The 23760-nt window shown below is 53.4% G+C and overlaps 8 protein-coding genes across 8 annotated transcripts; 5 read left to right on the top strand and 3 right to left on the bottom strand.

Moving 5' to 3' along the window:
* The first annotated feature begins 150 nt into the window (after nucleotides 1-150).
* NAG2 (N-acetyl-glucosamine-6-phosphate deacetylase) lies at nucleotides 151-1976 on the top strand. Its single transcript, XM_062912501.1, has 2 exons — nucleotides 151-772; nucleotides 831-1976. The coding sequence occupies exons 1-2, from the start codon at nucleotides 383-385 to the stop codon at nucleotides 1827-1829; spliced, it is 1389 nt and encodes a 462-aa protein (XP_062765855.1). The 5' UTR covers nucleotides 151-382; the 3' UTR covers nucleotides 1830-1976.
* A 794-nt stretch (nucleotides 1977-2770) lies between these two features.
* On the top strand, nucleotides 2771-6622 carry QC763_0067130 (uncharacterized protein). Its single transcript, XM_062905926.1, has 6 exons — nucleotides 2771-3784; nucleotides 3842-4341; nucleotides 4434-4959; nucleotides 5356-5392; nucleotides 5753-5822; nucleotides 6165-6622. The coding sequence occupies exons 1-6, from the start codon at nucleotides 3306-3308 to the stop codon at nucleotides 6326-6328; spliced, it is 1776 nt and encodes a 591-aa protein (XP_062765854.1). The 5' UTR covers nucleotides 2771-3305; the 3' UTR covers nucleotides 6329-6622.
* A 3404-nt stretch (nucleotides 6623-10026) lies between these two features.
* Nucleotides 10027-14438, top strand: ERT1 (Transcriptional regulator of nonfermentable carbon utilization). Its single transcript, XM_062912502.1, has 3 exons — nucleotides 10027-12098; nucleotides 12201-13936; nucleotides 14005-14438. The coding sequence occupies exons 1-3, from the start codon at nucleotides 11837-11839 to the stop codon at nucleotides 14047-14049; spliced, it is 2043 nt and encodes a 680-aa protein (XP_062765853.1). The 5' UTR covers nucleotides 10027-11836; the 3' UTR covers nucleotides 14050-14438.
* A 72-nt stretch (nucleotides 14439-14510) lies between these two features.
* On the bottom strand, nucleotides 14511-15122 carry FMN1 (riboflavin kinase; the record flags this gene model as incomplete). The annotated part of the gene is made up of 1 exon (XM_062912503.1): nucleotides 14511-15122. One exon carries the CDS (start codon nucleotides 15120-15122, stop codon nucleotides 14511-14513), a length of 612 nt encoding a protein of 203 aa, XP_062765852.1.
* A 740-nt stretch (nucleotides 15123-15862) lies between these two features.
* Nucleotides 15863-16573, bottom strand: FMP52 (Protein fmp52, mitochondrial; the record flags this gene model as incomplete). Its single annotated transcript, XM_062912504.1, has 1 exon — nucleotides 15863-16573. The coding sequence occupies one exon, from the start codon at nucleotides 16571-16573 to the stop codon at nucleotides 15863-15865; it is 711 nt and encodes a 236-aa protein (XP_062765851.1).
* A 673-nt stretch (nucleotides 16574-17246) lies between these two features.
* Nucleotides 17247-17887, top strand: TSR2 (rRNA accumulation-related protein; the record flags this gene model as incomplete). Its single annotated transcript, XM_062912505.1, has 2 exons — nucleotides 17247-17265; nucleotides 17316-17887. The coding sequence occupies 2 exons, from the start codon at nucleotides 17247-17249 to the stop codon at nucleotides 17885-17887; spliced, it is 591 nt and encodes a 196-aa protein (XP_062765850.1).
* Nucleotides 17888-18233: 346 nt separating this feature from the next.
* QC763_408780 (uncharacterized protein) lies at nucleotides 18234-20510 on the bottom strand (the record flags this gene model as incomplete). Its single annotated transcript, XM_062912506.1, has 4 exons — nucleotides 20047-20510; nucleotides 19465-19982; nucleotides 18673-19372; nucleotides 18234-18613 (listed from the first exon to the last, which is right to left on the bottom strand). Exons 2-4 carry the CDS (start codon nucleotides 19651-19653, stop codon nucleotides 18234-18236), a joined length of 1269 nt encoding a protein of 422 aa, XP_062765849.1. The 5' UTR covers nucleotides 19654-19982; nucleotides 20047-20510.
* On the top strand, nucleotides 20140-23578 carry YAP1 (DNA-binding transcription factor yap1). Its single transcript, XM_062912507.1, has 4 exons — nucleotides 20140-21797; nucleotides 21854-22538; nucleotides 22597-22891; nucleotides 22948-23578. Exons 1-4 carry the CDS (start codon nucleotides 21345-21347, stop codon nucleotides 23168-23170), a joined length of 1656 nt encoding a protein of 551 aa, XP_062765848.1. The 5' UTR covers nucleotides 20140-21344; the 3' UTR covers nucleotides 23171-23578.
* The last annotated feature ends 182 nt before the right edge of the window (nucleotides 23579-23760 follow it).

Here is a 23760-nt window from a genome sequence, read left to right as displayed (position 1 = left end):
AGTCCACCTACGTTTACTCGATCGTGAATGATAGTAGCCATCTTTGACGGTGCAACATGACCTGAGACATCATGAAACCACACACTCGCTGTTCACTATCATCATGACAGCGACGGCACCGATAACGGGGGCTCCAATGACATCGCCGTGGATAGCCACGGGTTTGGCTTGCTTGCTTACCTCCGCCCGAAGCCGCCAGACGTGCCTTCTTAGAATGACTGATGAAGTCTATTTGGCAAGCACGATGTTCATTATGGAGGTTTATGGCTCGTGGATAGCCGCCGCAAACCGCATTTCAACCTTTCCAAGTCCTCTTCCCGAGCAGTATCTTCTTAGGTAGCCAACCTATGTCCTAGAATCAGCCGCCAGCACGAATATCAACATGTCAGCCCTGCGCCCGTCGTCCTCGAGCACTCCATCCTCGAGAGCGCAGGATCATGGAGAGCCTGAGGTCATCCAGTTCGTCAACTGCCGCCTACTCCGAGACGGCAAGCTCGTCAAGGGAGATCTCTGGATAAACACCAAGAATGGCACCATTGGCTCTTCCAAACGAGCCCCAGATGCTGTCCGTGACCTCCAAGGATGCATCATAGCCCCAGGCTTCATCGACTGCCAAATAAACGGCGCTATTGGATTCAACTTCTCAACCATCCCCGACGACATCTCCGACTATCCTAAGCAACTTACCAAAGTCAATAAATGGCTTGTCCAGACAGGAGTGACATCTTACCTGCCCACCCTCACGAGCCAGCACAGCGAGGCCTATCATAAGGTGCGAAACCATTTACGATCCCCCTCGTTACCAATCTCACTCCGTCTGACAAGCCTAGGCTATCCCATTCCTCACCCCCACACCCCGACCATCCCCAGACCGCGGCGCCTCAGTCCTAGGAGCCCACCTCGAAGGCCCCTTTCTAAACCCACGCAAATGCGGCGTCCACGACCGCTCCGTCCTCCGCACCGCCCAATCCTACCAAGACCTCGACACGGTCTATAACCTCTCCCGAGCCCCTCCCCACTCTGTCAAGATGGTTACCCTAGCCCCTGAAGTCCTCCTCCAGGAAGGACCGGAAATCATCTCGACACTCACCGGCGACGGCATCGTCGTCTCGTTGGGACATACGGCAGCCTCGTACGAGAAAGCCCGTGAGGCACTCGCTGCTGGCGCGAGAATGGTGACACACTTCTTCAATGCCATGCCCCCTTTTGGTCACCGCGAGTCGGAGCTTAGTATCGCCAACATCATTATCCCGGCGGGGAATGAAGAAGCTCCCAGCTATGGCATTATTGCTGATGGGGTTCACAACCACAAGTCAGCGGTTATGCTGGCGCACTCGGTGCATCCGGAGGGGCTGATCTTGGTGACGGATGCGATGCATGTGCTGGGGTTGGGGGACGGGACGTATCCGTGGCGGAATGGGACCGAGAAGTCGAGTGTTGTCAAGTCTAGGGGGAGGGTGATGGCTCCGAAGATGGATGAGGAAAAGAGAGAGAGGATGGTGTTGGCGGGGAGTGCGGTGACGTTGTTGGAGTGTGTGAATAATTTTTTGGGGTATATTGATACGACGAGTGTTGGTTTGGAAGGGGATGAGGGGGAGAATGAGCGTATTGTTTCGGCGTTGATGGCGGTGACGGAGCGGCCGGCGAGGTTGTTGGGTTTGGAGGGGAGCATTGGGACTTTGGAGGATGGGACGGATGGGGATATTGTTGTTTTGGAGAGGGTTACGGGGGAGGGGGGTGGGGGGATGGTGTTGAAGTTGAGGGAGGTGTGGAAGCAAGGGAGGATGGTGTTTGAGGGGGAGAATTGGGGTGGTGTCTGGCGGCTTTAGGGATGGGGGTTTTGGTTGATGGGCATTGTAGGATAGATTGATGGGTTTTGAAGAGTAAATTATTGGGCTTTGGTGGACACTCGATAGGCCTTGAGAACATTTTAAAGAGGCCTGGAATCCCATACAGACTGTTTCTAAGGCTATGCGGGGTATTGTAAACCCTTTTCTTGTTCTCTTTCGCGACATGGTCAGTTTACTCAAAAGGAGCGCCGAAAAGGCCGGTAAGCACCGTGTTTCACCGGAGCCGACATATCCTGCCCTGCCCCTTCGGCCGGCCGGGAGCTGACGGCGGCCGATGCACGAACGGAGGGACGGACGGACCCATATCAGGTTTTAAATGCCGGGGGGTAAGATCTGCATAGGTGAGATCTGAAACATTTTATTTTTCTCTTGTCCTGTCGCGTGGCTAGGGGGATTTTCGGCATTTGACCGACGACACTCCTCCGGGAAGGTGTGGTTTCACCGGCTTTGGGTGAAAATGGTTCTTTGACGGAAATAAGCACCTAAACTACCTGGGCTTATGCTATCATTTCCTAACCCCGGGGGCGACGAGCCGAAAGCGCGAAGGGGTGTGTGTGCCGTGCCCATTGTCATTGGGCTTGTGACAAAGGGTAGCGGTCATGGCATGGCAGGGCCGAAGGAAGGAAAGGAAGAGCTCTGCCGGGTGGTGGTCGGGGTGACCCTCCGCCTTTTGCTCCGCTTTTAGGGGCCGGGGAGGTGGGGGGGCCCGTTTGGTTGGTTGTTGGGCTGGGGTGGTGTCGATGACGGCAGTTTTTTACTGGGGGGGAGAGTGTTTTTCCATGATGTCCATGATCATTTATTCCCATGAGGGAGGGTTTTCTTTGTTTGGGTTTGTGGTACTGGGGATGGAGGTTTCGGGGGATGATGGGGGGGAGGGTGGGTGCTGACAGATGTGGTGGGGATGGGGATTATGACTATTGGGAACCTGAGCAAAAGGGAAGGAAAAACAATACTTCATACACAAATTTTTGCAAGACAGGTTGATGACTGACGGGAGGGATGGGATGCCCCCAATGCCGGTATTCGGCATCTGCTTGTGTGTGTTTGCTGGGGAAGTGGAGGGGGCAAGGTGATTTAATCATATCCATCGTGACTGCTCGAAGGGTCCTAGTTCGTCCCAAGAAGGGTTAAGATGAAGCTGGGTCCCTCCCCGCGCAGGCCAAAACAACTCTCTATTGCATCATTTTTATTTTTTATTTTTTGTTTTTTTTTTTTAAAAAATTTTTTTTTTATTACTGAGTGGTCTTGGCTGTTGCTGCTGTTGTTTTGTTTGTCATCATCAGACGAAAGGGTTCCATCGTCGAGCAGCGGTGACGACTGCCGAGGTCGACTAGTAAAGGGTAGTGATCCCTGACGAGTGACTGACTGTAACGACGGTGATTCAACATCACACCTTTACACCTTTTCAATATCTCACAGTCGCGGAATTATTGCCGGGAGGAAAGGAATTCAACAATGGCGACAGCAACAACAACAACAACGACAACGACAACGACAACGACGACAACAACAGACGAAAAGACTGCCGGACATGAGAGGACAGACGATGAAGACAGGTCATCATCGCGGGACTCGTCGTCCTCTTCAATCAAAGGCCCAACGCTAGAACCCATCCGTCCAGCATCCCGAATCAGTCGGAAAAGTCACGCCAGCCAGAACAGATTGTCGCTTCACCGGGAGAGGTCGAATAACGGGTATGGGGTTGATGATTTGGTAGACCGCTCATCGGAGGAAGATGGTGTTGCTGCTGCTGCTGGTGGTGGTGGTGGTAACATTGAGGCTGTTTCTTCTCAGGTTGATGCCCCGGACGCGTTGACTGATCCGTACGAGGTTACGTGGGATGGGGGGGATAACGACCCGATGTGTCCGAGGAGTATGCCGCAGTGGAGGAAGTGGTTGGTGATTTTTATCACCTCGGTGGGATCGTTTTGTGTGTGCGTTTTGCTCTCCTGAAGCAAGTTTTGGGTGGATGGCTGACGACTGGGATTTAGAACGAATGGTTCGGCGGTTTACACTGCTTCTTATGCGGACATGATGTCCGAGTTCAACAGCAGCCGGATTGTTGTCACGCTTGGGTTGTCGTTTTATGTCCTGGGGATTGCTCTCGGTCCGTTTTGGTCGCCGCTGGCCGAGTTTTATGGCCGACGACCCATCTACCTCGCGTCGTTTTTGTTCTTCATGATCTTTCTGATTCCTTCGGCGCTGGCGAAGAATATCCAGACCATGATCGTCTCGAGATTCTTCCAGGGTTTGGCTGGGAGTGCGTTCTTGTCTGTGTCTGGGGGTACGGTTAGCGACATGTTCACCCACGACAAGATGCTCATGCCCATGGCGATTTTCTCACTCTCACCATTTGTTGGACCGTCGACTGGGCCGCTGATTGGGGGTGTGATGGTGATGTTTGTTCAGTGGAGGTGGATGCATTATTATCTGCTTATTTTGAGCGGGGCCTTGTTTTTGAGCATTGCGTTGCTTGTGCCGGAGACGTACCGTATGTTTTTTTTTTTTTTTTAACTCCGGTCCCCCTTTTTTTTTTTTTTTTTTTTTTTTTTTTTGGCTGACAAAAGATTGCATATGACTTAGATCCCGTTCTGTTGAAGAGAAAGGCAGCGAGAATCAGAAAGGAGACGGGTGACGAGAGGTATTACGCGCCGATAGAGCGGTCGACAAAGTCGATTCCAAAGACTGTTGGTCTTTCGCTGTTGCGACCGTTCCAGATCCTGATGTTTGAGCCCATGGCTTTGATCTTGAATATTTACACTGCCATGCTCTTGGGCCTGCTGTATCTCTTTTTTGGAGCGTTTCCACTGATCTTTACGACGAATCATGACTTCAACCTGTGGCAGGTTGGGTTGACGTTTACGGGGTTGTTGGTGGCCATGATTATTGCCTGCTGCGTCACGCCGCTGTGGAACAACTTTCGGCATACGTTGAAGGAGAGGAGGAGGAGGAAGACGGGGGTGCTGAAGGATGAGCCCGAGGATCAACTGCCGCAGGTTATTGTGGGCGCGCCGCTCATTACGGGGGGGTTGTTTTGGTTTGGGTTTGCGAGCACGCCCGAGATTCATTGGATTGTGCCGTTGATTGGGTCGGGGGTTTTTGGACTTGGGTGAGTGTTTTCATCCCATCATCATTTTGCTTTCATGGAGAGGGAGAGGTTGGGATCTGCTTGAGGCGGCTTGGGGGGCGGTCTCTCTGCTTTCTGTTCTTCTTTTTTCAACCCCACGGGCGGAGAAAAAAGAAGGCAGAGACATGGAGGAGGCGAGATATGCGTCTTCGCAGGAAGCAAGGCCCCAAGGAAAGGGAAAGAAAGGGCCGCAGGTCTCTCGGTTCTGTACGCCCTTACGCAAGCCTGGCTTTGGGCTTGAGGTTTAGTCATGGCTTTGTCAAGATGGGGTTTCCTGATGGCAGTTGGATTTGGAAGAAAGGGGGGGTTGTTATGTGTTGGTTGTGTTTTTTGGCAGGCAAGGAGTTCATGCGGCTAACCGGGCTTTTTGCGTCGTAGGATGTCGTTCGCTTTTACGGGGGTATTTACCTTTCTGGTGAGTCTTGATCTTCTTTCCATTTCATGGCACCCACCCCTTGTTCTTCCCCAAACTTTTAGGCAAGTTCAACCAAGAGAGGGGGAGAGTTGTAAGTGTTATTGACGTTTGCCTGCCTGCTTGCCCTGACGACGGAGCTCACCCCGGAGTATAGGCAGCTAGGTGGTGGTGATTTTTTGAGGCTGCACCAAAAAGCAGGGCCCTGCCAGCTGCACTCCCCCTCTTTCAACCCCCCCCCCCCCTCCCCTCCCCTTCTTACCCTGGTTTGGAGAAAATGTATTGGACAAAATGCGAAAAAGAAGAGAGTGAAAGAAATAGGTATGCTGATACGAGACGGTGGCGTTTGGTTTTGTTACATAGGTCGCAGCCTACCCGCGGTACGCAGCCAGCGCTTTGGCGTCTAATGCTTTGGTGCGGTGTTCATTTGCTGGTAAGCAAATTCTTTGTTTCTTTCTTTCTTTCTTTCTCTTCTTTCATATCGTTCATTCTCCTTGGATGGGGGGTTTTTCATTTATTTGGTTGGTGCCACGACATTTGAGGACCGGCCGGGATGATATCTCTATCTATCGATGGCAGGGGAGAGAGCTGTTGTCCTCTGCTGTCTGGCCAGGCGATTGTCTTGTTTTTTTTATTTTTGTTTTTTTGTTACTTGCTGGGGTTGGGTTACGAGGGAGGATCAGATAAACTACCATGTTTTGGGGCGTTGTTCCATGTACCTTGATGGCCTGGGAATGACTGGACGATTGCTAACGACACTGGTGGGGGGAAATAGCCGCCTTTCCGTTGTTTGGGTACCAGATGTATGAGGCGCTGGGGTTCCAGTGGGCGACGGGGTTGTTGGCCTTTATTACTTTGGGATTGATGCCTTTTCCGTATATATTTTTTAGGTATGGGAGAAGGATTAGGGAGAGGAGTCGGTTTGCTAGTGCTACGTAGGGGTTTGGGGGGTTAAAAGGGGGGATGGGATATAGACTATTGCCTGTGTTTAATGGATGATGTAGACATTGTGGTTTAATGGCAGATATTAGATGAGCGACCTTTTATTGAGAGACGGATTGGACGAGTGATGTTTGGGTCGCTGTGGGGGTTGGAAAAGCCCTGGCTGGCTGGCTGGCTGGCTTGTTGCCCAGACGAAAAAAGAAGGTGGTTGATGGGAGCTTCCGCCCGTTTCTGAGACATTTCACTGGCACTAGTTGAGAGCTAAGAGATTTATTTTCCCCGCGAAGAGAAAAGCTTGTTGTTGGTGGTTTGTGATTGATTTTGTCTTGACCAAGTTTTTGAGTGGGGTGTTGCTTTGGGGACGAATGGGTTGTTGATATGTGAGAGACTTGAACCGGGCCGGGCAAGGGGAGGGATAGGGACGGGAAGAGGTTGGATCGGCAGAGGCGACTAGTGAGATGCGGGATTGCCGATGGGGGACTTGATCGAGTCGGAATCAGGCAGTGAATATTCACGAAAGACAGGTTTGTTTGAGGACATGGGTCTGGCCTGGGTTGCTTGTGGACGACGTGAGAAGCTGGAGTGGTCTGACTATGACGATCGTGCGGGCTGGGCTCTGGGCCTTGATGGATGCTGTGTCCGGGGACCTTACCTACTTGGACTGCGAAGAAGGGAGGGAGGTATGTGGCCCGCATGTTGATCTGGGGGAGTGACAAGTTGGGTAGGTAGGTGGTGAGTGACATCAACCAAAGGGCAAAAGAGTGAGGGAGAGAGAAAACCTCAAACATGGCTTATTGTTCTTGTCACACCTAGGGTATGTATGTTGCCAACTAATTTTCAACTCGTGATCGAGATCACCAATGACGGTGTGAGATAGATTGTGGGGAGATGGGAAGGGAGGGTGGGGAAGTAGGAGGGACGGGTGATCAGAGGCTGGTGGTGGCAAGGAGGTAAGTATATGGCCGATGGGGCGGCGGTGGTCAAGTGCAAGAAAAGTGCAAGGTATTGACCATGGTGTTTGTTGGTGAGAATATACATGTGTGCTGGGAGAAATGGTGGGTAAGCAATAAGAGTACACGCAGGTTCTCTCTATTGGTACCTGGATCGATACGGATGGGTGCGTGAGCTGCTGGTCAAGATGACGAGTTTGAAGGCGGTGAAAGTTGGGGAAACACACGCTTGAACCGTACATGTAAACCGTAGGCAGGTGTGGGTTTCGTGGTGTGGGTGGGTGCCCGTCATGGAGGGAAGCAGGTGCCGCCGCCTCCCCGTGATACCGGGCTTTTGGGACGGTATTGGTCGAGGGTCTTTACCCGTTGCACATGGTTTGCTGGATGTTGGTGTGGGTGGGTGATCAAGATCTGGTTAGGGGATTTTTGTGATCGTTTGAGCCCATCACCAGGGATGGCTGTGGGGAGAGGGCGGGCAACCCACAACATGTCGTGGGAGTTAAAGTGCTGACAGCGTTATAGTGTTGGCGGTCACGTTGGCTGTTTGGACTACGTGGGATGGTGTGGAGGTGGGCCAATGATGAGTTTCAGCATGTCAAGCACATGAAGTGTATACACCTTGCTGACATGGGCCTTTGTCCTGTGCAAGGTAATCTATCCGAGGCGTCATGGACCAGCTATGATGTAAAGGCTGTGTGGGCTTGGATGAACGCGCAGTAGACACGTAGGGTCCACTCGCGAGCAGCTCCCGGAACAGCAGCTGAAGAAAAAAAAAAGTAAACCAAACACACTGTCTACATCTGCTGTGCAGTTTCGTTCCAAGCTGATGTGTGTAGATCTGATCTGATCTAGCGTAGCATTTGATGCCCAACACACTGCTCTTCACGATGTGCTCTGCATGTTTGTGCATACGGTACCCCTGAGGGGCTGGCTGGCTGGCTGGCTGTGGTCGCCTGCCTTGCCCTTTGCCGACGATGTGATAATGTGAGGTGACGATACCCGGAAGCCGGGCAGATATGGGGGGGACCAGGGGCGTGGGCAGATCGATCTAAAGGTGTGTCTAACCACATCTATCGTTTTGGTCCGCGAATGGTAGGTGGGTAGCAGTGATGGATGAAGCCGGGGAGAAAGTGGACAGTATGTGATTGAATAACGGACACTTTCATCCGATTCGGACGCTTTGCCTGTTTACGTGCAGGTTGTAATATGCTCCAAATGTGACCATGTCAATTTACGTAGGGCAATGGAGGCGGGCACCAGTACCGGCTTTTTCTTTGCTTCTTCTGCTCGTTGGTGCCAAGTCACAAACTTCAGGTCCTATCCTCAGCCAGCCATCCCATGTGGGATTTGTTGGATAACGCTCAATAGACCCACGTAGAATTGTCCCAACATGGCCGGCCATGAGGCAGATATGGGCTGATCAACGGCCATCACACGCGCCTGGCTGGGCAGCAAAGGCCTGGCCAGAGAGCGGAATAGGGACGGCACGTTCAGCCTTGAAGATATATGGTGTTAGATCGAAATATCCTATCGTCGTGATGGAGGAGGGCGGATGTGAAAGACGTGCATCCCCGGACGGGCCGATCGATAGTGATCAGGATTTGATGTTCATCGTTCACGTTTTCAGCACCAGCCCATAGCGCCTCTTGATGACAACAACAACAACAACAACAACTAGTTAGGGGTTGTGTGAAGGGATCTGCAGATGGCCGAGATGTAGGCTGGCTTGCGTGCTCTCAGCACTTTTCTTTTCTGGCGGTCTTTTCTGCATGGGGATAGTAGATGGATTTTGACAGATTGCCATCTCGTTGTTGATTGCTGGCCAACCCGGTGTGGCGTGGCATCGTGGCAGGCGGGATGAGGGGGCCATGAGGTGGGCGGCGGCGGGCTGGCGTTGAAAGGTATTGAAGTTTCCTGTGATCAAGCTGGTGTGCTGTTCCTCTCCGTAACAAGAAGGAGGTTGAGGCTGCTGTGTGCGCAGTCAGGTTGCTTGTCAATATCCGCGTGCTGTGCCCTGCCTGCTGGCTTGGCGGTGTGAAGAGTTGAAGATTGGTGTCTGAGAGTGGGATTGGATGGATGAAGAGGAGATAGACAACAGGAGAGAGCTGAGACATTGATCTTCGGTGAAGAGAGTGAGACAGACATGTGTCGAAGAAGGAATGAAGAAGTCCCTCAGGAAAAGAGAAAAGAAGAAAAAACAATGAAGCCATCTCCAGTGACGCGATGCGCGCCAGCCGCTGTCAAGATTGGGCTAGAGACAATATCTTGTTGACCGGTCTCCCAACTGTGCTTTGCAATGGCTTTCTAATGATCTGGATTGGGGATAGCTCAAGGTAGCTGCCGGTCTGGGTGGGAGGTTGCCCCTGCGTGGTGCTTGATGTCGATGAGGGTACCTATTCAGTTCAGATGTCGTTGCTCGTAAATTATTACTCCTAGGTGCTTGGTGTAACTGTTACTTTCTCTCTGGAGATGATCCACGGTTCCCGGGCTGCGGTCCGCGCGGGCCAGTGGAGAGGCTTTTGGTGTATGTAGGTAGGTAAGAGGGGCGGAGAATTGAGAATTGGCAGGGACCACATGCTAAAGCTGTGCGGTCGATTAGCTAAACCTCGTCGGGTATCGTCTTAGGTCCCTGGTACCTGGTCGAGGCGGGGGCTGCAGTGTCCAATGGGAGTCTGGTGTAGTGTCTGCCAGGTACCGAGTACCCGCAGCCAAGGCCTGATGGGACGAAGGTCGGCAAAGTTGAGAGAGCAAAGGATCTCCCTTCCATTCGAGCTTGTGAGCCATCCGTGACTCCTACTTTACACATAGCAACAAGCAACAGTTCCTATTTCGAGTATTCATCATCAGATATACCGTCCATTAGGTAAACAGGGCCGGTTTCCATTCAGCGATACGTGATCGATACGCCCTCGCAGCAAGCCAGCCGCGGCCAGCCACTGGGAGCCAAGAGCAAACTCGAGTTTTTCATGGTCAACTCCAACATCTGCCATGCCAGCAAATACCGGCCTCGACTGGGTACACCTGTCTGGGAACGGCTGCAAGGACGGGCGATTGGAAAGTGACTGATTTGCACCCCACTTGCCCGCATCGCGCCTTCGATTCCAAGCCCCGAGGCTCCTCACCGTCCACTGTCCAGCCTTTTGCGCAATTGATACTTGACCAGACTCCCTTTTTTTTTTCAGTTTGGCCGCCATAACCACACACCTTACACCCATCCCGCGCCGACAGTTCCAGAAGAAACACCAAACCCCGGCCCTTGCGAATTGCGAATTGCGACTCGACAACGGCGCTTTCCGTCTTGCGACAAATACCCAAAGGATCTGCCCTAGCCACGGCGGGCCACGGGCTGGACCGTTTTGTTTTCTTTTTCCTGAGGAGGCGCCAGGAATCGAAAGGTTGGCAGTAGAAGGAAGAAAGGTCCTGGGCCGAGCCCCCACCCCCCCAAAAAAAACGACGAGTAGGAAACGAGAGGGGGGTTATTCTCAAGTCTCAGTCAGTGAAAGAGAAACAGCTGGAGATCGATTCGCTTCGAACGAGGACCGAGTCACTGGAGAGTCCCGCATCCGCCGCACCGAGTTGCCCTGCTTTGAATTCATACTGTACGGTACGGTACCTCGAACCTAGAACCTATCATAACCAGGTCCAGGCTGTTGCGAGGCGGCGCCAAGGGCTCATACAAGCATAAGTGACGGATAGCTGCACCTGAATGCCTTCCTATCACTGCGGTGCAACGTGCACGACCCAGCGCTCGAGAGCTTCCCCAGACGACATCAGAGTGCTTTATCCGCCCCTCCGCCTGTAGCTGCCGCTGCCGCGTGACCAGGACCAAGAGCCTTCCCCTCTGTCGCCATCAACACCAAGCTTTCCTCTGCCCTGCTCCACCGCCGGCGCCTCGATCCGGCCAGTCTTGCTTTCGTGGTACAAGGACGCCATCTGCCAGCCGGCCCCGAGCTCATTGGCAGGAAGCCCTCCAGAAACTGCTGCTCGTAGAATACGAGACAGCCCGCGGTTGTTGTGTATCAGGCCTCGTCAGCTGGCGCAGGTGCCCCCTTTTCTATCTGGGAAGGACGATCAGCATCCCATATTACGGGAGGCCACAGGGCCAAAAAGTAGAGAGCCTGAGGGGAGAGTGTGTGAAATCAGGAACGAGACGAGAGAGAGAGAGAGAGCGTCTGTTGATGCCACATCCGGTCTCGCAAGTAGCCAACTAGCCTGCTCTGCTGCCGCCTCATTGCCGCTCACCGCGCTTTAATTAGACGGCTTGCTGGGGTTCGCCACGCACATACCACACTCACGCAGTACCTGCTGCCCTTCCTCTCCCGTCAACTTGCCGGACATTTCTTTTGTCAACAGGAGCGCCGTGCAGCGCCAATCACTTTTGGGGTGGGTGATACTGCCGTGGGGACTCCTGCAGGAGGGCTTTCAGACCCCCTGACCCCCATCTCGGAGTACGTCCTTTCCCTGGCCGTGAGCTGCGGTCTGGCAGAGATTGGGGTCCTGCATTGCCGTCCCGTCCAGATAGAGACCTGGTCAAGTATAAGAAGCTCGAGGCACGATGCCGGAAGACGGTGGGCCTTTCGGATCAGAGGCAGCAGAAGCCTCGGGTGCCATGTCTGAGACCGAGAACGAGTACGACGACCACGAACCGCATCATAAAGACGAAGACGACAGGATGTCTGAACAAAACACGACTCCAGATGGCGTCGACGCCGGCGGTGAGGTCAAGAAGAAGTATGATCCAAAAGACCCATTACGTCCTCGGCGGAAAAAGGCCAGGAGAGCCTGCTATGCCTGCCAGAGAGCCCATCTCACATGTGGTAAGTCTTTTGTCGTCCTTCACAGCCTTTGCAGTTGTTTTTCTCTTGAATACCCGAGGGGCCAGAGGGCGGCGTTGTTCGTCGGCTGACGCTGTCGTTTAGGTGATGAAAGACCATGTCAACGCTGTATAAAGCGCGGATTGCAAGATAGCTGTCAAGATGGGGTCAGGAAAAAGGCCAAATACCTCCACGACGCACCACCAGAAGCCTTGAGGCCAGTTTTGGGCCCCAACTACAACCCCAACGCGCCAAGTTCACGACACGGCGGCCAGAGGCACCACAGCGTCTCGACGGACGCATCTACCGTCAGGACATTTTTCTCACATTCAAACGCTTCGCAGTATCCTGTCTACTCATCGACACAGAGCATCCCGCATGGTCTGGCCGAGAGTTTACCGTTCAACAGTCAACAGTCACCTGTCTCCCCAACATTCCAGCAGACCTCGAGCAACCCTCCTATCAGTGGAATGGTGGCGCCTCCAGTTTCGAGTCCAATGACACCCTTCGGGCTACCCTTCGACCCAAGCGACCCCAACATCTTCAACTTCAACATCGATGGTCTGAACTTTGGGAGTCACTACGGGGCGATGGAGTTTGGAATGCTGGGCCACATGTCATCAAGTGCTGCCGATACCCCACCGCAAGAATCTGGCATGGGTCAACAGCCAGGCGATGTGCATTTTGGGGCCGGGTTGTTTGGGAGCCATTTCGACAACCGCATGCTGCCGGAGTTTCTGGGTCTGGATGCAGGCGCCAACGGCATCTACTCGCAAGGGAACCTGCAACATGGTCTCCCTCACGCCTACGCGATACCAGCTGGCCCAACTAGTCTTCAGAGTCCCAGCACCGAGAACAACAGCCCACAGCCTACCACCTTTGGCTTTGACGACCGACCATCACCGACCATGTCACAATACCCCAACGCTCCCGGAGCCAAGAGCTCATCAAACAGCCGTCCGTCAAAGCTGAGAAAGCTCGACAAGGTGGCCATTCTGCAAAAACGCCAGCGCGACCCGTCGTACATTTATGACACGGTCAAGAAGTCGTTTGACTATGTTGGCAGCTTCCACAAACTCTTTGAAGTTTTGTCCAGTCGGTTTTCCCAACCTCATGCTGCTCGCATAGCCAAGTCGTTAGCTGCCATCCGACCAGCCCTCCTCGCGTCCACACGAAACTTGACGACGCAAGACCTCATCTTTATGGAGCAGTGCTTCCAACGAACGCTATTCGAGTACGAAGACTTCATGACGCAGTCTTCAAGTCCCACCCTTGCCTGTCGGCGCACGGGCGAGATCGCGGGCGTGAACAAGGAGTTTACTGCCCTGACAGGGTGGACCAAGGACGTCCTGCTGGGGAAGGAACCAAACCGCAACACCAACCTCGGCGGGACAGGGGTGCGGACCACCCCGCGGCTCAAGAGCCTCAACGAGACCAGCGCAGAGAACGGCGGCGCCGCGAGCGGTCCGAGACCGGTGTTTCTTGCTGAGCTGATGGACCACGAGAGCGCGGTGGAGTTTTACGAGGATTACTCGCAACTTGCGTTTGGGGACAGCAGAGGGAGGATGACGAGGAAGTGCAGGTTGCTCAAGTACCGGACTGATAAGCCGGCTGTGGGTGGCGGTGGTGGTGCGGGGGAGGAGGAGAGGAAGCCGGATCCGAGCGCCGCGCCGCTGCAACAGGAAAAGGACTCGAGGCATAGTATTTTGAGCAACAGGGTGGCGAAAATTGATGGGGAGCATGGGATTTCGAAGCTGGAGAGGGATGGGAAGCTAGAGTGCAGTTATACTTGGACGATTAAGAGGGATATGTTTGATATGCCGATGTTGTTTGTTATTAACGTGAGTTTTTTTTTTTTTGGTTTTTTTTACGATTACTATGGAAGAAGGCATTGCTAACGGGATTCTAGTTTTTACCATGTTACTACCGGAATCATAACCAATTGGCGGTTTAAAGAAGAGGCGAAAGCGCAAGCGTGAAAAAAAAAAAGGGGGGGGAGGGGTAATATGAAGACTAGTTTATATATTTCTTGGGTATGGAAAGGGATACGTATTGGATGGGTATATTCAAAAAGCGTGACTGGGTGGAAGAAGCGAGAGGAAAGCCGGGGGGGGAAAGGGTTGGCATTTGAATGGTGTTGCTTTTTCGTTTCTGCGTTTCGTTTCTTTTCGCTAAAGCGAAGTTTGGATTCAACAAGTTTTGGATATGTTGATGGTTGGGTATATAAAAGAGAAGTGATTTGTATACATTTGTTTTTCTGTCTCGTGATCTATACCTATTACACAACTCGCGGAGAATTGTTCATAATTTTTTGGGAGAGAGAGGAAAGGGAAGCGGGGGGAGGGGAGGGGGGGTTGTTGAATGCTCAATTATTGAATCGCTTGCTTTTTTATGTCTATAAAAACGCTTATTCCTTTATAAACTCGCCTTCTCTTCTTCTTGCTCAACCAGCCAACCGCCCTCAAACTGGCCCCCATCCCCTAATTCTTTGACCCTCCACCCTGGTCTCGAGAGGGACTGTCGAGCGACCCGACAGTCAAAGGTGATGTCCTCGACCAGGTCGTCGAGCCCCTTGTAGTCCTTTTCGTCGCGGATGTAGCCCATGATGAGGAGGCGCATGTCTGTGCCGTAGAAGTCTGCCTGGAACTCATGCAACACGTGGACTTCCGCGGAGCGGGTGTCGTTTTTGTAGAAGGGGTTGTAGCCTATGGACATGACCATGGGAAACATGCTCCAGCTGGTGTTGGAGGCTGGGCTGTAGTTCGGGTGGCTGGGGGGTAAGAGAAGAGACGCCCAACCAAAGTAAACGCCCGATGGGATGGAGGAGATCCAGGGGGTGAGGGAGTTATCGACAGGGAGGTTGGCGGTGGGAATCCCGAGTTCTTTGGAGCCGCGGCCGAAGCCGGAGATCACGGGGCCGGACATGCGGTACGGGTATGGATGTTCGGGACCGGAGCTGGGGCCGATGAGGAGGGGGCGGAGGCCCGAAGCGGCGGTGGTGCCGGTTGGTATCTCTTCTTTGGACATATTTTTGGTGTGGTGGTGGTGGTGGTGGTTGGTCAAAGTGAGTGAGTGAGTGAGTGAGTGAGTGAGTGAGTCGTTTGTGTGGTGATGAGTCAAAGTTAACCCACCCCCTCTGGCAAAAAATGAGAGAAAGTATAAAGGTGTATATATGAGACAAATCAGTCTGCGTGAGTGAGTGATTGAGTGAGTGAGTGAGTGAGTGAGTGAGTGAATGGCTGTGGAATCACACTAAAATGTCTCGATAGACCAGATAGATAACCGGAGCGGGTGCCGCGGCGTGGGTGGTGGCGGGGTAGTGGGGCAGCTTGGTACGTTTCCCGCTCTCACACCGTCCGTTCAGGGGAATGGTTGACAACGGCCAATGTGGGATGGGATGAATAATAATATAATGGTCCAACGATAACCCGATAGGAGGGGGACCACGGACGTGGATTTAAGCTTGTTTTCTAGTCTTGCTTGGCTTGGTGTGATTATCGGGGTGACACAGCGTGGTGGTGTAATTACAAATTACGCTGTACTGTACAATGTGAGATAGCATGGGAGATGTGATTGACCTCGAATTATAGTAGAAAATAATTATTCCTATAGGATACCCAGCACGATACAATCTTCACCGGTTCCAGTTAAAACACAGCAGCCCGGACCCGAACGCCACATCCATCCAGTACAACAGTTAGCCCGCCCACACCTATACCATCTCCCCTATCTTACCTCCTCTCCCCATCCACATCGCTTCCCTCCCCTTACTTCGTCTCCCCCTTCCACTCCTCCCTCCCCAACCTCACAATATCATTCTGCTCCAAAATCCAGTATTTACTCGGCGCCCTCCCCCCCTCAATCATCTCCACCGCCTTCACCGCCGCCCGCGCAATAACCTCCCCCTCCTGCGCAAACCTGTCCACCACCCCCCTCCCAAACCACCGCCCAATCGCTTTGACCACCCCCTGCGCCTGCCCCTCCCCAAGCCTAGCCTGCTCCCTCTCCCCCAGTATCAACCCCGGCCTGAGTATCACCGCGTGCTCAAACCCCAACTCCTTGATCGTATCCTCCACCCCAATCTTCATCTTGCTGTACGGCACATAATTGCTGAACAAACCCCTCGTCCCACCGCTAGACACAAAAACAAATGTTTTGGTTCCAGAATCTTTCGCTGCTCTGGCCAGGGCGACGTTGAGGTCGTGGTCGATTTTCCACTGGTTTGCTATGCCGCCTGCGGCGGTGCGGGTGGTGCCGAGGGCGGAGATGACTGTTTTGGGCGGGGGGGCGAGTGAGGAAAGGGAGGAGGTCCAGAGGTCGGTGTTGGATTCGATGATGGGGGTGAGGGTTGGGCCGGGGGTTTTGGGGGGGCGGCGGGAGATTGTGGTGACGGGGACGGAGGAGGAGAGGAGGGTGGAGAGGATGTGGGAGCCTACTAGGCCTGTTGAGCCGATTAGGAGTGTTGGTTGTTGGGACATTTTGTGGTGGTGAGGGGGTGAGGTGATATCAGGTCTCCCGGATTATTGTGGTGAGGAAGAGACGTTCAAATAGGCGTCGAACAGATACGCAACGAGGGACGAGGGAGTCACGGCAGTCCACGGTGCACCACGGAGCTCTTGATTGATGGACGCTGGAAACAGCCAGAACAAATGCGAGCCCCTGTCGTCGCACTGTTAACCGATGCCGTCATTGCGTCTTGGCATCTTTGACACTCAGCCGAGCTGTCATGGCAGCAAATTGAAGGAATTCGGGATAATGACAGTGAACAGAAATTCGGGATAATATATTACATGGCCGGCGCAATCAAGATCTTTAAACCCGTCTCAACCACGGGCTAAACCTGAATCCAAGTAAAAGTCCGGTGGCACAAGATCAGCCACACCCAACCCTAACCCAGAACAGATCCATCAAGGTGCTGTCGCAAACTAAGAAAAATGGCGGGGCAACCCGCAGCAGTGCGCAAGTAAACTTGGGCGCTCCAAAGAAAAAAAATCCTAGAGTGAACCCCTCCATGAACCAGCATACAACGATCACCACCACCATCACCACCACCACCATCACCACCACCACCGCCGCCAATTCCCGTCGTATCATCTTCTCCCGCTTCTTCCCAGAGTCGCATATTCTTTCTTCACATCAAAATTACCCAAAATGGAGGCCCCATCACCAGGTACTTACCCTCCCCCCTCTTTTGCGTACCAGATGCTAACTTCCCCCCAGCGCAAACCCAAACCACCTTCGAGCGCGGGATCTCCCTCCTCCTCAACCTCTGGCCAGCCCTTACCCTCGCCGTGCAAAACAACTGGGGCGGCCCTGACTCCTCCGACAAACGCGACTGGTTCGCCGGCGCAGTCTCCGAGCTCTTCCCCCCCCTTACTACTTCCACCTCCACCTCCACCTCCCCCTCTGCCCCCTCAGAAGAACCAGACGCCGAATACATTGAAGAATTCCTCCTCAACGTCATGCTCGACGAGTTCGAAGTCAACGTCGACGACGACTCCGCCTTCGAGGTAGCCGAGAGCATCATCAGGATCAGGAAGGACTGTCTAAAGGGCAAGTTTGACGAGGTGGAGCAGCTGGGGAGACGGTACACCGAAAAGAAGGGGAGTAAAGTGGTTTTTGCAAAGGGGGAGGACCAAGAGGAAGAAGGGGAGTGGGATACGGATGATGATGAGGAGGAGGATGGGGATATGGAGGATGCGCCTGCGTTGGTGCAGGCTCCAAGAAGGGAAAAGCAGGAGCCCGAGGTGGATGAGGATGGGTTTCAGACTGTCACGAGGAAGAAGAGGTAGTGGTAATGGGGTGGAAGGGGAAAAAAAAAAAGGACGGGGGGGGAGGGCCCAAAGAGGGAGGGGTGAAATAAAAAGCGAGATACCCAGTTAAGAACCTCTGTTGAAGGTCTGCTCCAAGGGGGTTGCTATGGAAAAGAGAGCTTCCAAACGTTGAAGACACTATAACAGAATTTCCGGACAAGCAACAAAATATTCTGGCCCCTTGATGTTGCAGAGTGAAAATACCCATTATAAACTCCGCCAACTAGCAAAGCGATAAACCCAAAAGTTATTCAACAAATCAAACGCCGTCCATCCATGTTTCCTGCTGTGACATCTCTCAAATGCTGACTCCCAATCTGGCTTCCTACTCCCAATCCTCCTCATCACTGCCATCACTGTCATCGAGCTTCTTCGCGTCCTTGGGACTGTTGGGCGCCTGACTGGGTACACCAGACGCGGCGCCGACAACATCGTAGCTGGTGTCACTATCCGCCATCGATTTCCTGTCGTCAGATTTGCGAGGCTCTGCCGGCTTGGCAGCAGTGGTAGTAGGGTTGATCGTGGAGGCAGAGTTTGAAGAACCAGGGCGCTTGGCCTCAGCAGTAGGCACAGGTTTGGCAATGGCAGGTTTGGCGGGGGCCGACTCCTCCTCATCACTGGACTCCTCCTCGCTGGAATCCTCCTCCTCCTCTTCTTCTTCGGAAGAGTCCTCGTCCCAGCCAACTTCCTCTTCAGCCGAGGCAGCTGGTTCATGTTAGCATAAGTACAAGTTTCCAAGTGGACAGGTGGGCTCATAATCTTACCCTTGAGCAAGTCCCTACGCCTGGCCTCAGCAGTCTCAATACCGTGTCTGAGGAAGTAGTACCTCTTCCAGAAATCCGCATAGGGAACCGTGTCGGGAACCAGCTTCTCCATTGTCGTTCTCAACTCAGGGTACTTGGCGAGATCAGTAGCGATGTCCTCCGTCTTCTTATCGACATCAAACTCCTTGGCCCAGGTCTCATACTCGGCGCCAGTGCCATCCTTGATGAAGTTGTCCGTGGTGGTGTGGATGACGTGAAGCTGCGCATCGAACCGCGAGGTGTGGATCACCCTCTTCCCAGCGGCATCCTTGCTCTCGAACAAAACGGTGTTGCCCTGGTTGTCTCCCTGATCGTTGGTGGGTGGTGCGATTTGGATGGCGTCGCGGAAGAAGTCGCGGAGGTTGGAACCGAACCTGAGGAGAGCTTCGTCGGCGGCGTCTTCGGCTTTCTGGAGATCCTTTAGGCGTTTGGCGGCTTCTTCTTTGAGACGGGTGAGTACGGATTCGGATTCGGCGAGGGCCTCTTCTGATGAGAGGGCTTTGGCGCGGGTGGGGGTGGTCTGGTCGCCCGTGTCCTGAGAGGAACCGGCGTCGGCTGGTGGTGAGGTGTTCAAGGAGAGCGATCGGGTGCGGTTGATGATAGTCTGGCGCAGGTCGGTGAAGCCGCGGGTCGCATCTTGGCTTACGGCGGAGAGCTCTTGCTGGGCTTCATGATAGATAGTCTCACCCTGGGAACAAACACCGTTAGTCGAGCTGTGCCGAGGTTGACCACCCGAGAGAGAGAAACACACACCTGCTTCACCACGCTACCAAAGAAACCTCCAATCCTAGCGCCCCAAGGACTGTTGGAAAAGGCGCGGTAAGCATCCTGGAGATCCTCGTTCAAGCTCGCCTGTGGAGCGGCGGGCTGGTTCTGTCTGTTCTGGGACTCGCTCTTGTCCTCGAAGTTGGACTCGAGGATGTGGTCGTAGGCGATGTCCATGAGGGACTGTACGTGGGGGTTATCGTTGAGATTACTGGATCTGATATGCTACCAAGTGGTCACTTTTGCTAGAGGTGGTTTGTCTTGAATATGGCTGGCCGGCAAGTGATTGCTCTGTCGTCATCTGGCGTTACACAAGGCTGATGGCATGATGTCGCCAATCCCACTGCCGTGAGCGGACGGAGCGGGCACAAACTGCGCGCGGGGGCTCCGCTGCTTGCGCCTAAACCGGGGGACAAGCTGCACGGGCCCTCCACTGGACTGTCATCGCCACGCATGCGTCCAGGCCATCCAGACCTTTACACAAGAGAGCGGAGATGTACACATTCCTGCAGTGAAGTGGGACTATTAGGTCGATGGATGTACAACTGACACTTGATATCGGAAACATACCCCAGATGAGATGCTTCATTGTAGCTCGCGGCATATCGACATATTGCACGAGGACTTATGCCTCGGTCATGAATATTATCTCCGAGGGTTTCTACTGTAGGAACCAGGGCATGCGGTGAGAACAGCTGCCTGGAGATAATGATTCAGAAACAATCAGTTCCACTTCCCCTTTTATCGAATAGTCACCCGTGTCGCTTGAAAGGCGCAGGCAGTCCTCTATGCCCACATACCCCTCGGTCCTATGAGACAGCGCTGTTGGCTTGACTCAGCACCTTGTAACATGCTCGTCGCTACCAACAGAACCGGATATTAAACGGCCAGAGGTAAATCTATGGCATCTAGAATCCCATCACCCAAAATGCAAAAATGGCGTGTGCTTGCTGATCTCTTGTCTATTGTCCGTTGTCTGCACGGGTCTACCGCAGTAGGGTCCCCAAGATAGAGGGGCTGGGCTGACCACCCACAACCCCATCGGGGTCAACAAGGTGGGGCAATCATGGCCGACCTGGGCCGCTGTTGAAGAAGGCCGCACGCCGAAGGACCCCTGTCGGTTCGCGCTCGCTCGGACCAGCTTCCGTCCAACATCTTCCATTGACGGCTGACAAATTGATGGAGCTCACCAGACCAAGGGCCCCCTCGACCTGTAGTCTTGCTCCCAGTTTCGCCCATCGGTCTGACTCTTCGTCCTTTTTCTCGTTTCTCCCATCCGTAGAAAGTCCTTACGTACTCGTACATACCATACCATACATACCGAGATACTGCTGCCAGGTGTCTATCCAATTCCAGTCCAGGCATCCAGAAGAACACGGCGAGGCAAGCATTCGAGTTCCGCCGACTCCGAATTCCCGACCCGTTTTCCACTGCCCTGCTGCTGCGGGCCCTGCGTCGCACTCGAGTGGCCTGCGCCTAAACCTCTTCCCCCAGTCCCGGGAGGCGAACTGTATGGTCTCTCCTCGTCGTGGCCCGACCTGTCCCAGACACCCCATCTCCATCTTTACGCCGTCTGTCACCAAGGGTTCAGTGATTCATCAATCTGAACCAGCCTTTAGACTAGTGGAGAGACACTCTGCGCTGTCCCTGCGCTCGTCTTTGTCTTCAACGTCAGATACCCCGCTGTCCGCCGTTGGGTGTGGGCGGAGATAAGCAGCCCAATCATCACTGCTCCCGCCACCTACGTCTCCGACAGCAATCGCATTTGGCATTTGGGCCTGTTTAATCTGAACTTCTCGAGGGAAAGGCCCAAGCCTTAATTTTCTTCAATTAGTTGTCCAAAACGTCACGCGAGTCAAGCAGACACAATGACGTCGACACGCAATCCCGTTCAGGACCTCATCCTCACGCCGCAACAGCAGAACCTGCTGTATGCCGCCCTCAATTCCAACCGCAAAGGAAACACTCCGGTGAATTCGGCCATGACAATGTCTCCTCTCCAGTTCAATGGGTCTCCGCTTCAGGAAAACTTCGGTAGCTTCCAAGGCAGCCCCGACTTCGATTACGACTACGATTTCCCTGGGGCCGATTCAACTCTCGACTTCTCCTTCAACGACGGCAATCAGCCCAAGATGATTCCCGACCTGCCTGGTACTTCAGATGGCGGCAAGTCCGAATCTCCCGACGACACAGAGTCTCCCGACAAGCGCAGCCATCCAGACGATGAAGAGGATGAAGCCCGTGGAGCCAAGAGGCGAGAGAGTGAGGATAGGGTTGCCAAGAAGCCGGGAAGAAAGCCATTGACGACAGAACCAAGCTCAGTAAGTAAATACAACCCCTGAGCGAACCACGTTGGATTCTAACCGTTTCACAACAGAAGCGCAAGGCCCAGAACCGCGCTGCCCAACGGGCTTTCAGAGAGCGCAAGGAAAAGCATCTGAAAGAGTTGGAAACCAAGGTCGAGGAGTTGGAGAAGGCCTCTGAAACCCACAACAAGGAGAAGCAGGCTCTCCGTGCGCAGGTCGACAAGATGACGGTTGAGTTGAACGAATATAAAAAGCGTCTGTCAGCTCTCTCAAACGGTCGCCCAAGTTACCAAGGACCCACGAAGCTATTCGGCGCTCCTTTCCTTCAAAACATGAACGATGTCAACTTTCAATTCGAGTTTCCCAAGTTCGGCACCCTGCCTGGGCCCAACGTTACGAATGACACCAAGAAGTCCTCCACATCGACCGCAGCATCAATACCGCCGAAGCGGAACAATTCAGATACACGGAGCCCGTTGGACAAGTCGAATAGCGGCTTCAGCCCTGATCACTCGAGCACATACAGCCCCCTCGGCCTGAACTCGCACAATCTGGACTCGCAGTTTAACTTGAACGGCCCGACAACGACAAGCTCGCCGTCAGCCTCATCAAATTCCAACATGGGTGGGCCGAGCTCGTCGTGCGGGACATCACCCGAACCGTTTACGCAGTCGCCCATGGGCTTCAAACCCGTGGACACGCTGGCCACCATCGGGGAGGAGCAGTCTGGTTTCAACGTGAACGGCTCATCACAGGGTGAGAATTGCAGTGCAATATCGCGGTTTTCGATTCGATAATGCTGACAAGCTTGCAGACTTTGGTCATTTCGGTGATGCAAATGACTTCAACTGGCTGCCCCAGACAGACTTTCAGTTTGAGCCTCAGTTGTTTGGGGATTATCGCGAGCCACAGGAGAACATCCTGTCTAATGGCCTCGATGACAGTTTCTTCAACGACGCCCTTGATGCTGACTTCATCACCCCATACAACCTGCCACTAACCACCGAAGTACCAGCGCCAAAGCCCGACCTCCTCGCCCAAATCGATGCCGCCAAAGAAGCCGATCAAGTTACGCCCAATGGACAGCTACTGACCTGCACCAGTATATGGTGAGTTACATGCAACTCCTGCTTCGGTGACGGGGGTTAACTGACAGGCAAAACAGGGAGAAACTGCAAACGTGTCCCAAGGTGCAAAACGGCGACTTTGATCTGGATGGCTTGTGCTCGGACCTTCAGAAGAAGGCCAAGTGCTCTGGCGGCGGCGCTGTCGTGGCTAAGGAGGATTTTGAGCAGGTCATGAACAAGTATCTACCTTGCAAGGACAGGGCCGGGCAGGCCGATCTCGAGGCGGCTGTGAAGGAGGCGACGAGCAGCACCAAGATTTGACACGGCATTGTTAGACGTCGATGTATACCACAGCTGTACAACACCAGTCACCACCCGGCAGATAAAAAGCAGGCGGGTGTTGGCCCAGAGAGGCCGGGGCGGTTCGGAACCACAGGTTTAGCGAATGCACCTAATCAAGAGGAGGAAAGACGGGAAACTGGGAGGAAGGTTTACAGGGGAAGGAAAGGGAATATCTTTGAGGGTTTTAAGGCAAGGAGTTTTTACAAGATATACCACACCAGACGGGGCCATCTGAATGTGAAAAAAAGGGGCACGTCGTTTATTTGATGTTTATTTCTTTGGCCAGATATGGGTGGAATAGGGAATGGCGCTTAGTTAGTTTTTTACTATCTAGGGTTCTTGACTGGGAGCATCTCATCTATTTATTGTTGATTTGTTTGGGGGTTTTGATGTTGCTGATTTGTCTCGCATCGTGCGTTGGTTTCGAGGTTTAATGATGTATGATCAGGTTGATAGTTTGAAGATGATGTATTGGGAAAGTTTGGTATACCTGCTGTGATGGAAATGAGTGCGCGAGTGTTTGGGAGAGTTGAATAAACCCCCCACCCCTTTTTCAACAGCCCCTGACT

Source organism: Podospora pseudopauciseta, chromosome 4 (genome assembly GCF_035222475.1).
Source record: "Podospora pseudopauciseta strain CBS 411.78 chromosome 4, whole genome shotgun sequence".
Classification (NCBI taxonomy): Eukaryota; Fungi; Ascomycota; class Sordariomycetes; order Sordariales; family Podosporaceae; genus Podospora; species Podospora pseudopauciseta.
The sequence above is the reverse complement of the archived record's forward strand: the minus strand, read 5'-3'. Positions and strand labels throughout refer to the sequence as shown.